General features: G+C 43.6%; 1 protein-coding gene across 2 annotated transcripts in view; it reads right to left on the reverse strand.

Annotated features, from left to right (window-relative positions):
* The window catches only part of LOC136023312 (lysine-specific histone demethylase 1A), a 28,500-nt gene that overhangs the window by 12,057 nt on the left and 2,117 nt on the right, over nt 1-14,326 (reverse strand). Inside the window, exons 2-7 of one of the 2 annotated variants that reach the window (XM_065697643.1) lie at nt 14,073-14,238; nt 9,188-9,247; nt 5,901-6,034; nt 3,405-3,483; nt 2,039-2,131; nt 1,275-1,381 (exon numbers count right to left, since the gene is read on the reverse strand). In XM_065697643.1, the coding sequence (XP_065553715.1) occupies nt 1,275-1,381; nt 2,039-2,131; nt 3,405-3,483; nt 5,901-6,034; nt 9,188-9,247; nt 14,073-14,238 (639 nt within the window). The remainder of the gene's footprint in view (nt 1-1,274; nt 1,382-2,038; nt 2,132-3,404; nt 3,484-5,900; nt 6,035-9,187; nt 9,248-14,072; nt 14,239-14,326) is intronic. The other variant, XM_065697644.1, reaches the window with a different exon arrangement.

The raw sequence follows: 14,326 nt of genomic DNA on the forward strand, positions 1-14,326 counted from the left end.
TCTGCTGTGCTCTGGGGAGACCCCCCGTGCAGTCCTGATCCAGCTCTGGGGCAACAGCACAAGAGGGACATGGAGCTGCTGGAGCGAGGCCAGAGGAGGCCAGGGAGATGCTGCGAGGGCTGGAGCAGCTCTGCTCTGGAGCCAGGCTGAGAGAGCTGGGCTGGGGCAGCCTGGAGAAGAGAAGGCTCCTGAAGGGGAGACCTTAGAGAAGCTCCCAGCACCTAAAGGGCTACAGAAAACCTGAAGAGGGGCTTTGAACAAGGGAGAATGGCTTTAACCTGCCAGAGGGGAAAGCGAGGTGAGATTTTAGGCAGAAGTTCTCCCCTGTGAGGGTGGTGAGACACTGACTACTTAAGCGGAGATGCGGCAGTCCACAGAAAAATGACTGAAAAATACTGTACATTACTTTAAAATAGCCTCTTGCCAGATCTACAGACTGGTTATATGCATAGAACGAAACCCAGGTTACAGCACAGATCTTCTCCAGCTTCCAAAAACCCCCAAGACACCAAAATCAAACCACCAAACGAAAAAACCCACAGTACATTCAGGTAGCAAGAGGCTCAAACAGTCAGTGCTGCACTCTCTTTTGTTCCAGTGTTATGGGATCTGGGAAGCACAGAGCAGCAGCTCCTCAGCAACAAGAGCAGCTATGAGCAATCTTAAGAGCCTGAAACATTACTCTAACTTAAGCAGATTATTTCAGGCTGTGCTGGGAAAGTATCAGAAGTAAATGAATAAATAAAATGAAGTCAGGGAGTAAAACATCCGATAAATTCCAATTTTTCACATATCACAAAATGTAGGTCTATATAAAATTTAAAGCCTCTGTAAGCACACAGTAATAAATAAGAATTCATGTAGATTTAGAAGGTACAAAAAAATATCCTGCCTGACACTGTATGGGAATCCCAATGATTCCATTTAATGGGCAACTTCACGAAGTACAGACTTGCATTCTGCTTTCCAATGAAACATCAGTTCCTAATCATGAAAGAAAGATTCCAGCCTGTTACTGATAAGCTGATGACACAAGCACCTGACGACACAGTCCACCCCTGAGAAAGTTATTAACCAGCCCCCAGTGAGGACAGACAGGACTGTTTCCCAGTGAGACACATTTAGCATTCAGCAGTACATCCGGCTCCCTGTAACCACACACAAGCTTGCCCATCTTGAGCATGCTGCTGGGCCACTTGGCCTTAGGGACTAGGCCTGAATGTGGTTACTGGTTAAGTTTCTGTATAGAAGTGAAAGAGCACAGGAATTCATACCCTGGCTTCCAGAACCGTAACATCCATTCCAAAACTCTGCAACTGGCGAGCTGCTGCCAACCCAGAGACTCCAGATCCGATGATGATCACCTTTCCAGTCTTCTTGGCTAAGGAGAGGGAAAAGCAAGCTACAGGCTCTGCATGTGCTTTATTACAACACTGCAAGCAGTTACGTTAAAGTTGCATTCAAGAGACACCAAGAACAAAAAGCAGCTTCCCTCTCATCAGTTCTGACAAACTCTTTAACAAAGCAAACAGCCACAAAAAACAAAATGGAAGTAATTTTGTGCATAACATGGTAAAACACTTCACAGTCCTCCTTGATGACACAGGTACGAGAAAATACACCAGTAGTGCATCTGTGGCAAGGAAGAAAACAGGAGGAAAAATACTTCTGAAGAATGAATGTTTGAAGAAGAAACTAATTCTTATTAATTACTGCATCGCATTTCATAGAAGAGGTGCAAGTACAGGATTGTGTTTGTATCTTTTGTTCCTCAAATGAGGAAAGAAGAGAATCCATTCAACAGTGACAGCCCCTGAATTATCTACCAAAGATCTGCAAATGTTTTTCTTCTCAAAGTGATTTACTTGAATTAACAGCTCCTCCAGGTCCAAATAAACCCCATGAACCCCTAGAGCCAAATGCACTACCAGCATTTTTTATTTCCTCAGCATGACTATCCTAAAAGAAGAAAAAGCCTCAAAAGTCTGGCTTGAAAAACCACAGAACAATGAACCAAAACCATTTTCAGGTTTCTTACTTGGAAGGGGCTTCACTCTTTTGTAGACCCCAAAGTTGATGAGCCCGTGCCGCTCCAGGTAGCTGTGTACTCTGTGAACGAGCACCGTATCACCTGCAAAATGGGAATGTTTCACAATCATTCCGCATGTTTGGCACTGAGAACATCTTCACAAGCAAACAGATCACAGCAGCAAGCCAGCAAAACCACCCTGAACACAGCCCTTCCTGCTCCCCAGCTGCCCTACCCAAGAATCCATCCTCTTGAGAAAGGCTGAGGAGTTTTCTGGAAGCCACAAGCTGGTGGCTATGATACCCTGTAGCTTTGAATCCTGCCTGAAAAGCTGCACAGGACATGTACAGGCCATGAAATGCTTCTATTTCTCTAGTGCAGAAGAACACCTTTTCTGAAACTGACTGCAGAAATCTGGAGAACTTTATGCAGAACTGTACTGAGATTCACCACCGTTAAACCAACCCATTACTGGAGCACTGAGTTCCCATGGTTGGTTTTATAAACATAATAATTCATTATTTTGCAATACTTGACAGTGTATCTGCACTCATTTCAGCACTGTTTTCTTCTTTAATTACTTCTTTATGGCTCCCCTCACCTTTTCCACTTTACTGGGAACTTTTATGAGAAGGTTAGAATGGCCTACATGTGCTCCTCGCTCTTTTCATAGAGACACAGAATGGTTTGGGTTGGAAGGGACGTTAAAGCTCATCCAGTTCCAACCCCTGCCACGGGCAGGGACCCCTTCCACTGGAGCAGCTTGCTCCAAGCCCCTGTGTCCAACCTGGCCTTGAATACTGCAAGGAATGGGGCAGCCACAGCTTCTCTGGGCACCCTGTGCCAGCGCCTCAGCACCCTCACTGGGTGAGGAACTTCCTAATGTCTAACCTAAGTCTCTGCTTTGACAGTTTAAAGCCATTCCCCCTTGTCCTATCACCACATTCCCTTGTATAAAGTCCCTCCCTTTTACTACCTTCTTTCATCATGGCCATTCAAGTTTTATGCAACTTCTTGATGTCTCTCAGAAACCTTGTGATTAAGCAAATCTCACAGCTGCAAAGCACCATGAAGCTGTAGCAAGCTTTACAAGCTGTATGGGAATTCACTCTCTTGGAACTTCTGTACCAATCCACCTTGTTACCAGCTTTTTCTGAAGTATGCTAAGGATGAATTTCTTTACCACACGCATGAACCTGAAACATGAGCACACTGAAACAGTCCATTCTTGACATGAACGCTCATAGAGCTCCACTAAGAAAAGGACCTATCTGAAACCCTCTCTTGGTTTTAAGCAGCTTTTAGTCAACCAAAACTGAAAACCAACAGCAATGATACACACAGTATGGTTTTGGCAGTAAAAGACTTGACTTACTATTATAAGGTGCTTCTAATTGTTGGATAGTTGCCTCAAATGTCAACTGAATCTTTGGGTTATCCAGCCAGAGCTGCAGCTGTATTTAAACAAACAATAAGGCACATTAAGTAACACGAAAGAGGTGTTTTCTGTGTGTTCCCAAATGTTGTTAGATGAAGCCTCTAACAAGTCACACTCTGGCAGTGCTATCCAAGCCACACTGAACTTTGCCTTCCGGTGTATTTTAAGGTGCAAGAGTCCATTTGAACTTCCTACACCAGTTCAAGTAAGTGGAAACACATCAAGTCAGCGACCTCCTCATCACACATCCAACAAAACACACACCCAACAAAAGCTACAAAATGGAAGTGCCAGAACCACCTGCTCTATCTTCACTGATACAAGACACTACCATGGGCTCCACTGCCCACATACACTCAAGAACACGTGGAGAACAGTTACACTTCCAAAACCAAGCAGGAAGAGCTGCCTGTGAAATACGAATTATGACAGAATCCCACATTGGTTTGGGCTGGAAGCGACCTTAAAGATGATCTGGTTCCACCCCCTGTTAGCCCCTCTACAAATACACAGAACAGTGCAGGCCTTAGAAGATTTAAAAGCTTTAAGCCACAACTGCCCTGCACTGCCACAACAGATCAGTCAGCCTATGTTCTGCTTTGTAAATGTTCATGATATGCTTTAACCAACAGGAATTTAGCAACAGCTTTTAGTGTCTGTGGTGTACTCCCCCTCCCCTCCCCCTTGGCTGGTTGGGTGCTCTGGGGTGGGGGGGGATTAATGCAGAAGATCAAATGAAGCCGATCTCCTTTGGTCACTTCCTTATGAGCCCTCTGAAGAACTCGGATGGATTGTAAAGGATGACTTCCCTTTAGAAAAGCTGCTGCGAGCCTTCCAAACGCCATTTTTACTTACCAGGTGATTCATTCAATTCTTGATTCCATTTGTTACCAGGCAAATTGGAAATATCAGACTGACTAGTCTAACTCCTCTAACCTCCAGGAACTCTCTGTCTTCATGCCCTCTTCCAGATTTTCAAATCCCTTGACACTGAGCCAGCTGTAAGTAAGAGGATGCACACTGCAGTTCACAGCTCTTCCAGAGCCCTGCTGAGCACTGGGTTTATATTACCGTTCACTTCATCTGCTGTTCTATAACCTCTGCTATCCTGACTGGAGGAGATCCTCTCACAAGTCTTCCTCAGAAAGGGATTCCTGCTTAGGAACATCTTTAAGTTCCTCCATAGTGAATAAGGACCAAAGACCAGCAATGCAGCTCTTCCAGGACAGCCTGCAAATCCCAGCCATTTATCAGTTTCAGTGGAAGGCTTCTCTGCTTCTGATGTGTTTGTAAAAGGATTACTCACTCACTATACACACGAGCATGCTGTTTTCCAAGCTTTCCCCCCCATTACCACGTCCTGGTCTGGTTTTATGTATCTCATGACTTCCCAAAAGTTACAACTTAGGTTACTTCAAGGGAGATTTCACAGGAATAGCAGAAGTCACATTCTTAGCAAGGTGACGTCCACCATGCATAAATAACATGCGACTCTTTGAAGTTATTAAGCGCTGGGTGCTACCATGATTGATACACTGTGATGCCCCGATCATCTTAAGTCTGTGAAAAAACCTGAATGCAAGAAGATGTTTTCTCTCTTAACTATGGTAACAAAGCAATTTTCAAAATATTTCTTGCTTTGAACCCTATTTTTGTGCTAAAGAACCCCAAAGCACTGTCGCAATTTAAACACATCACCTGCAAAACACAACGCCACTGTTTAAGTTTTGTTAAGGTTTAACCTTCAGGTGCTGGCCTGAACTCACGTGAATGAACTCCCCTGTGAATTATCTGAATATTGCCCCTTCTTTCTGTGTTTTATGTTGTGTGAAGCTTTGAATTAGACAGAAATGCTACAAACACTCAGAAGCAGAGTTTCCTTTCTTCAATGTTACAGCTTCTTTCATGAAATCAAAGCTGGTAAAGCAACTGTTCTGTTGTGAGAACAAGCCACAAGACTGGGTTAATAGCTCAGCACTACAGCAGCTGAATGCTAAGCAAAGTAAGAAAATAGAAGCTTAGAGGTGTGACTTATTCTAAGCAACAATGTATGTGATTATTATCTTAAAAGTATTCTACAGATACTTCTTTAAGCTGAAATCAATAGAACATTTGTACCAGGTTTCTGTTTGCTTACCTTTCAAAAGCTGTAGTAGCTGAATCACGTAGTTTTGATGCTTGTTACAGTGTCCAAAACATGGTCGTAAATGTACTAAAGATTCTTTATGCTACCTCACAGCACTGCCTCAATCAAGAAGTGGATAACTGCTTCCTTAGACACTCAGAGCATGAAGCAATTGCAGAAATGAACCCCCACCATCTCAAACCCAAGGAAACCTCCCAACTGTTAAGACATGGTAACTGCCAAACAGCCTTTGCAAGGTACACAAATGTCCTACCCTTCTACCATCAATACTTTAACAATAAACTTACAGTGCGGTTCCTGATGTACAGAAACACCTTCTGGGTCTGCTGTGGCCCACTGATTATATCAGGGAAGCAGGCAGCTTCTTGAGATGTCATACGGTCATGTGGAAGTCTACTCTGGAAAGCTGCACCCTCCACACCTACAACAAAAAGACAAGTCGTCTACAGGCACTGCAAAAGGAACTGCTAGGTAAGTACTTTTACACTACCCTCCCTAGCCAGTGCATCCAGCCATGATGTGATGCGGGGCCAGTTTCGTCTCATGCTTTCATTTAGTCCTGTTCTTTACTTCTGCAAGACAAGCAGGTTCCCAAGTGAACAGTTCTTTGAATTACAGGCATCAGCCAGGGTTAATGAACAAACTGTACTGCAAACCAGCAAAAACCCCAACCAACACCCTGAGAAATCAAAGGGGCTGGGCACACACCAATAAAACATGTATCAAATATAACACATCTGTAACACAGTATCAATAAAACTGCTTTAGAATCTGTCCTTTATTTGCGTGGTTTCCAGTTTCTACCAAAACATGAAAAACATTTTGGAGCCTGCTCAAAGCCAAAGGATCTGTGAGACACAAGCACAATGCCTACAGCCCTCATGTGCTTTTCAAGGTTTCATTTGCACTGAACTCCTCAACCTGGAGGAACCCATCTTGACCTCTCCTTGTCCACATTTGCCATATTCCCCACAAGCAGTGCAATGACAAACAATCCTATTCATGCTTTTCCTGTGCCCCCTCCCCTAGTGCTGCTCCACATGCCAAAGACCAACATTGAATATACACAGGAGACATTTTATCTGTGGAAAGACTTCATTAATAAAGGTACCTGTACTTCTATCAATTCAAACACTGGCCATGAAGCAATCACACAGTTATGGACCCTACACTCTCCATCTCATTTGACTGTTATAATATATATAAAATGTACTCTAAAGTAACAAACCAAGACACAGCTGCATAAAGTGTTACAAGTGCAGAAAGCAAACCTTGCAGGCACAGTGAGCCAAATGCAATACTGAGATGGGAAATGCAGCAAGAAGATAAACTCCTAGGAAGTGTCTTAAGACTGGGACAGACAGAGGAGAGGACATTCAACCTGGAAAGATATAAACCAATATCCCAAGAGAGAAAACCACAGGGGTAATACAGTAAGATCAGGATCATCCACTGAAACTGGAACTGTTCCAAAAGAACCTTACAATATCAAAGACCATACAAGCTTGAAGTTTATGATAGTAACCAAGACAACTCTTTGCAGGTTTGAGGTTCATGTGCAGAGGTTCACATGTGGCTGTATTGAGGAGAAAATTTCTCTTCTTTCAATTCTGGTGCAGGCACACACACCTTGAACTTCCAAGGGTTTTTACATCCCAAAGGTGAAGAAAAAAGTGTAAGCAAGGAAATGGTGGTAAAGCTAAAACCCAAAAAGCTAAACAATTCATTCACAAGCAAAGAAAAGACCTAACTGCATGATGGCTCAAGGGAAAGAAAACGGTCTATGATCATTTACAGGAATTTTACAACAAGAGGAAATTAGTACCAGAGGCAACAGAGCACTGCAAGAAAGTAAAATGGAATTACTAACAGGAGAAGTTAACACGCCACAACACTTTTTGACACTAATATTCAGTGATGGAGCAGAAACCGCAGCTCTGCTGGAATTCCAGCTTCTCCAGTGATAAACCTGACCCCCTCTTACAGGTGGATACAATGAGTGGGCTTCTCCTGACATCTGCTAAAGAGCATCGCCTGTGGCGCAGTGGTCAACTACCAAGAAACACACACACGTCCATTAAGGGAACTCACTAGTTTCTTGGAAAGCTCTGTAACCTATTTCTTCCAATTGAGAAGCCAGAGAAACAGCCCTGGAAATAACTCCAAGCTGGGGGAAGGGATTGCTGGTTTGGGTATTTTAGGGCCACATGTCTATGCAATACCCAAACCCAGCAAACACTTCATTTCATTTGGCCCAACCATCAGAAGATCTTCCAAAACCTGCATGTCCCTGAATTTACTTCTGCAACTACACAACCCCAAGTGAAATCCATTTCAGAGTGGTTAAATCCCCCCCACCCCACATCCTTATGCTTGTGTTCCACAAAAGCAGCACAGTAAAGGCAGTACCAGTTCAGAACTGTCTTTGGGACCCGCAACTGTTTCATGACTGAAGAAATAGAGCAGCCTAGACTGAATTCCTGGATGCTCATCTCTTGACACACAGTTGTGCACACATTGCCATTTCCTGACATTCAGCATCAGCCACCAACGTGCCGAAGTTTTGATTATCTTCTTCCCCACATGAGGAATATTGAGAGATGCTGTTCATTTATGGACTGAAATGTTTCAGATTAAAAACACTCTGAAGGGAAGTTACTTGGCTGCTGAATCAGACAATTGTTAAAGCACACCCTCAGCACATGTATCAAATGCAAAATATGCACAATTTCCAAACAGCCAGTGCCTGCCTGAAAACAAAGCAGGCAACGCATCCTTAACCCCACAATCTGCAACAGTCAGAAATCCCATGCAAGTGGTAAGATCCAAACCATAACTTCTTTACTTAGAACAGCAAGGATGCGCTCCCAGATGAGTACCCTGAAGTTATATTTGCTTCAAAAAGAGCAACCTGGAGGTACAGAATACGTTCTGGATCCTTCAGCTCCTTTACTTAAAACCCAAATCCTAAGTGAGAGCAGAAGTGGCAGAGCTGGAGGAAGATTCTCCCTTGCACTCACTTAGGAGTAAAGACACCAACTGTGGGAATCGTGCACACTGCCAGCATCAGAACTCAGGCCAAATGGCGAATTCCCAACCCAGAAGCAGACTCCGCCTGTCCCTGACAGATAAATCTCCTGGGCTCACCACTGGCTCAAGCACAAAGCTCTCAAAAGAAAAAGCACAAGAACAAAGGAGCAGAAAGGCACTCCCTGCTAGGTTCCTTCAGCACATTAGAGGAAAGGTTCTGCTGTGCTGGAGCCCAGGCCTTTCGGTGTCACTCAAGGGTAGAAACTGGCCAGGTAAGAAACATCTTTCTGCACGTTTGGACTCCTCTGAACAAGGAGAGGAGTGGAGGGATGAGAGATCGGCCTGAGGCATTTCAACAGAGGTTGGTGTCCTCCCTGCAGCTGGTACAGACCTCAACTGAAGCTGGAAATACCCCTCACTTGTTGAACAGCTCCTGTACCTCTGGCTAAGTCCTGAACAACCGCACCCGTGCGCACTTGCAAGCATCACTCCCTAATCTGGCGGCTCTTGCTACTAATTGGCAAGCATCAAACGCCACCCTCACCTGATGCTTGGCCGTCTCCATACCCTCCAGAATTGTCGTCTTGAAGTCCTCCTGCTTGCCCTGTGGAAGGAAAGAGGAGAACTCAGGGACCTTACTCCATAAGTTAAACCATACTGGACACAAAGGCCCGGCAGTTGGCGTTGTAGATATTAAATTCCACCAACCAGCTAAACCCATTTCCTGAGAACCCCATTTGCTGGAACCTAGGTTCAGGGCACCAATCTCTGCAGTCTTCTACATGTTATCCATGTTATCGGAACGCTTTACATCAGACTTAATGGGACAGAAAGAAGCACACAACATGTAGCATTCTTAGTGGCTAAATACTTATGATCGACTTCATGAATGTCTAGGATTTGATTAATAAGCTTACATTTCTTACTGTCGAGATCTGGCGGGTGGGTACCATCACATTCCATGGGTCGCAAACCAAAGGAATTTGATAACCTTGCCCTTGGCTGTCCTGAGTCTCTCCATGTGCAAGGGGATAGTCTGAACCATTCCAAAAAGCCTCTTACTCTCAAAAGAGCCTGCTCTTTTTAGTATTCTGCCATAAACCCCTCCCTGAAGCTTGATGACAGAACTGGGTTTGAAAGGCTCAAACCACTTGGTTTGGCTTCGGTGCCCTTGATCCACCAACAGTGCTCTAACACACAAAGACCACCTCTGAATCAAGTACGTATCAATCCATGCAATGTGATCAATACCCAGCACTGAAAGATATCAGTCTTCCAATGTATCCAAGGCTGGAAACATGAGGAAAGGCAAAGCACTCATCTGAAATATGTGAAGTCTCAAAACTGCCTTAGCCTGCATGCAAGTCCTAAATAGCAGCCTTGACGGGACTACAGCACAACAAGGAACAGAGATGGAGTACAGACGAGGTATCTGCAGGACCAAAGGTAATGTAGGTCACCTCACACACTGCTCACGGTCACAAGAGATTTATAGAATAGCTCCACGTTCAGCTTGCAAGCAATATCCTTGCACAGTCAGGTATTTGCCTACTGTTGTCATCTCCAGAGAGCAGAAAGCCATGGAACGCTACAGGGACAGCCCAGCACTGTTTGGCTGCTGCTGTACCAAGGCTCCTTCAAAGCAGTGCTTCAACAGGCAGCAAATTGGGTGCTTTCTCAAGTCCAGGCAAACCCCCACTGAAACAAACTGCTGAGGTCATGGTAGCAAATGGAACAGTCACTTCCTAGAGCAGAACTGCTCAAAGTGTTATCTCCAGACAGGCAAAAGTAAGGCCTAACCTAAGGCTGAACACACAACTGCTAAGATTACTGTTCAGAGGCTGAAACCGGGTGGCCAATTTTGCCAGACTGCAATTTGAGGCTCTCGGGGGATACATTGCAATTGCAGCTGAATTTCGGCTGAATTACAAATCTCACCCCTAAAGCAAAGGCACAGAAAGCAAACCAAATGTTTTCATACATTGATAACCTGGATTAACATCTGCAATGCTGCAACACGTTCAGAAACTCGCAAGAGAGACTGTGACAAATAACTGCATTTTCAGAGGCCTCAGAAGTCCCAAAATCAGGATTATATGAACTAATGTATCTGGAACAGCAAGAAAAAATGTCTCACTTCATCTACACTGGAAGTACTTTATTTTGCTGGGCAAATTCCAAGACCTGCTTCCATTCTGGGAAAGACTAACACAACAAAAACGTTCATATTTAACCTCCAGCACAGGCCATTCATTTGCAGGAAAAGTTGTATTTATGCCTTCTGTAAATTAAGACATGGAAAAGATGCTGACATCAGCCTCTTGCATTCGTTATCCCTAAATTAGTACTGACAATGAGTAGATGGGACAAAATTGCTCCCAGTTTACTTATACGAAGACATCAGCATTTTCCCCTCTTCTGTTAGGAACAGTTAAACCAGGTCAAAAAAGAAAGCATCACTATTACTATCACTATTCTAATCACTACCCAGTCCAAGTACAGCAGTATGGAAACAAGGCCTCCAGTGCAGGTTGCCTCTCCTTCCCCCTAAGAAAGTCAGGTTCCAGCTGCAACGGAAAAGAGCAGCGAACTGCTGATCCCTGCTGACATCCAGTTACTGCAGCCCAACACAACATGAGCAGGAGCAGAATCTGTTGGAAGTCTCAAAGCAACAGAACAACAGCTGAGGAGCAGGCAGGAAGAAGGGCAACAAAGAGTCCCTTTCGTACTGTTTTAAAATCAAGACTGGTGGCCCATGATTACAAATGTGTACTGAATTCCATCAGGAAAACAGACAAGTCAGATGGAAGACAGAGAGAGCAGCACTAAGTTTGACTGTTCACTTGATGTTCATCTGCATCATGATCAGTCTTGCACTCCCTTGGAAAACAGCAGCTAGAAACACAAGATGCCCACAGACAAAAGGAAGAAAAGGAGCTGGTAAAGAGTATCCTCAGCAAGCCAGAAAAGGGAAAATCCCATTTGGCAAGGACAAACAAGAAAGATCCTTAAAAGAGAAAAACAAAAGCAGCAAGCTCCTAATTTCAAAGGGATATTGGCAAACACCACAAATGTCACTCAGCACTGACAGCGAGTTTGGAAGCTTTTTGCCAACAGAAAATATTTCCCTATTAAAAAAGAGGAGAGATACTTTAAGGATCTTAATCATGAAATCCTCTTGCACCTTTTCAAACTGCTCTGCAATAAAACACAGCAGATCCTGCAAATCCAGACTATAACAATTCACAGAGCCAAAACATCTGGAACTTCCCACAGCTGAACACATCAATGGAACCCACCCCAAATATGACCAGCATTTTGCTGTCACCTGAAGTGTGATATTTAATAACCCCCTTCTACTGCAAACTGACAGTGAGGACTAATGAAACACCAGCTACTGTCCCTATTACATGGTTAAATATGCACAATGAGGCTTTTCAACACAAAAGGTCATAACCTGTAACATGACAGCTTTACACCTCTACTGCACTACCTATGTTTGTATAGCCTTTAAGCATACAAAGGAAATTATTCAGGTCTGCAATAAGAATAAATTAACAGCAATACACAAACAACCTGTTGTAGTTTGTTGTATTTTCAATACACAATCCTGCTCTAGAATTACTGTCCTATTTAATACTTCTAATGGAACATTTCTTTTTGCTTCAAAGCAGCAACAGAGAGAAAACCAACTCAATCATAAACACTGTTACTGTACACAGCAGACTCCAATGCCCCTTCCTGCTAACGGCTGTTTGAATTAGAAGTTTCAGTGCAGTTTAACAGCCAGCAAGAGATGACCTGCTGCTCCTGACACCTGTATTAACAAAGACAGAGAGAGATCCACCAATGTATATGGTTTAAGAAGCCTTTAGAAATACAGCAGGACTAGCTATGGAATGACAATGGAAAATCTGTCATCTTCCTACATCACTGCTTCATGCATATCACAGTATTTCTGGGAATGGCGAAAGGATACAATGACCTGAAATCTCCTTATCTCTAGGCCACTGGATATAGCCCATTCTCAAGTTGGTTGTATTTAGATGACTAAATCGAGTGCTTGTGGAATAACTGCCTAAGAGACTGCTGTATGTATAGAACAGCATGTGTCTATCACTGCCTATTTTCCACAACTCTTCCTTCACAGGATAAAACACTGATTATACCTCAAACTGATTCCAGTAATCACTCTTAGAGGGGCAAAATGGCAGAGGCATCTGAGAGATCTCTTACAAAACATCTGAGAACATCAGAAATGTGTTAATATGAGGTCTCAGGGATTAAACCCAAAGTCTGAGCTAAATTAAATGGAAAATTTTAAGATATTTGCTTAATTACACATACCAAAATTGCATTTCTGATAGATCAGCTTCAGCTGGGGGCAGGGAGGATTTTCATCATTGCAAATATTTCAGTCAAGCAGATAAGCTACACTATTCCAGTATCAGCCAGAAGCCAACAGCCACAACTGAAAAGAGATTACAGGGACAAATCCCAAGAGACAGCACACCACTGTGGCTATTAATGTATTTTCTGACACTGAACGTAAGTATCCCCAAATTGACAGTCACATTGTCTACGTTCTCAAACCTGCCAGCCAAAAGAAGCCAAATAAGAGCAGCAGAACTGCACATTAATGGTTATCCACATCAGTGATGAACTACCAAAAGTTCAGTCACTAGATTTCAGGTACTGTCTAAAACCAGCTGGTGCACGCATCACCTCAGAGAGTCTCTGCAACAGCTACACTTTGCCAAAGTGTGATTTTGTACATAGCAGAGTGATACATCAACACCAGACCTAGCTACTGGTAGTAGTCAGAAACACAACAGAGGGAGAGGGTACTGCTAACCCCATGAAATCTCAAAAGTAGCTGCTTCCTGAACACGACTGACCCAAAACCTTCCCAATGAAAAGTGAAGCTTGACAAGTCTGTCAAAGGCAATAAGGAAAGCACTGAAGTTTAAGCAAACAGGATCCAACCGGAACTTAAGATCAGTCATAGTTTTAAAGCCACAGGAATCACTGTGGATTAAATCTGCTCTCCTGCATAGCGATCCCCTCAGTAAATCTAACCTCTCAGAGGAATAAGTGACTGTCGGTACACGAGCAGGTGTGACAGTTAAATGCCAAAGAGGCTATTTTGGTCAATAAGCTTCCAAAGACAAGTCAATAAGGATAATGAGAATATAGCATGAGAAGTTTGGCTTATTAAATCTGGAATTAAATCATGCATATTCCCATCTTTACCAGGCTGCTCTGCTGTGATTTCCCCTCCTTCCCAAACTGGGCCAGCAAAGAAAACACTGTAGAACAATCATTCAAAACCTGACTCGATTCATGATGCTGCACCTGACCCCACTTAATTTCTGGCAATAGAACAGGTAAGTAGTGTCAGAGAAGGAGAAGAAGGTCTCTCTACTCACCAGATGGCTCCTCCGGCTCGCTTTCATTCTCCTCTTCTGCAGGAGGTGGTGGAGGTGGTGGTGGCAGTTTCTTCTCTTTCTCAGCTTTAGCGTTTCTCTCTTCTTCAGAGTAATACTCATCTTCCGACAGGTTTGCAAGACTCTCATCCATCTCTCTATACTCCACCTGTAAGAAGCATCACAGAGGATAAACGCACTGAAGATGTCTCTAAGCCTCACTGCTAAAATGAACACTGCAAACAACAAAATTACCT

The sequence above is a fragment of the Lathamus discolor genome, chromosome 18 (assembly GCF_037157495.1).
Source record: "Lathamus discolor isolate bLatDis1 chromosome 18, bLatDis1.hap1, whole genome shotgun sequence".
NCBI lineage: Eukaryota > Metazoa > Chordata > Aves > Psittaciformes > Psittacidae > Lathamus > Lathamus discolor.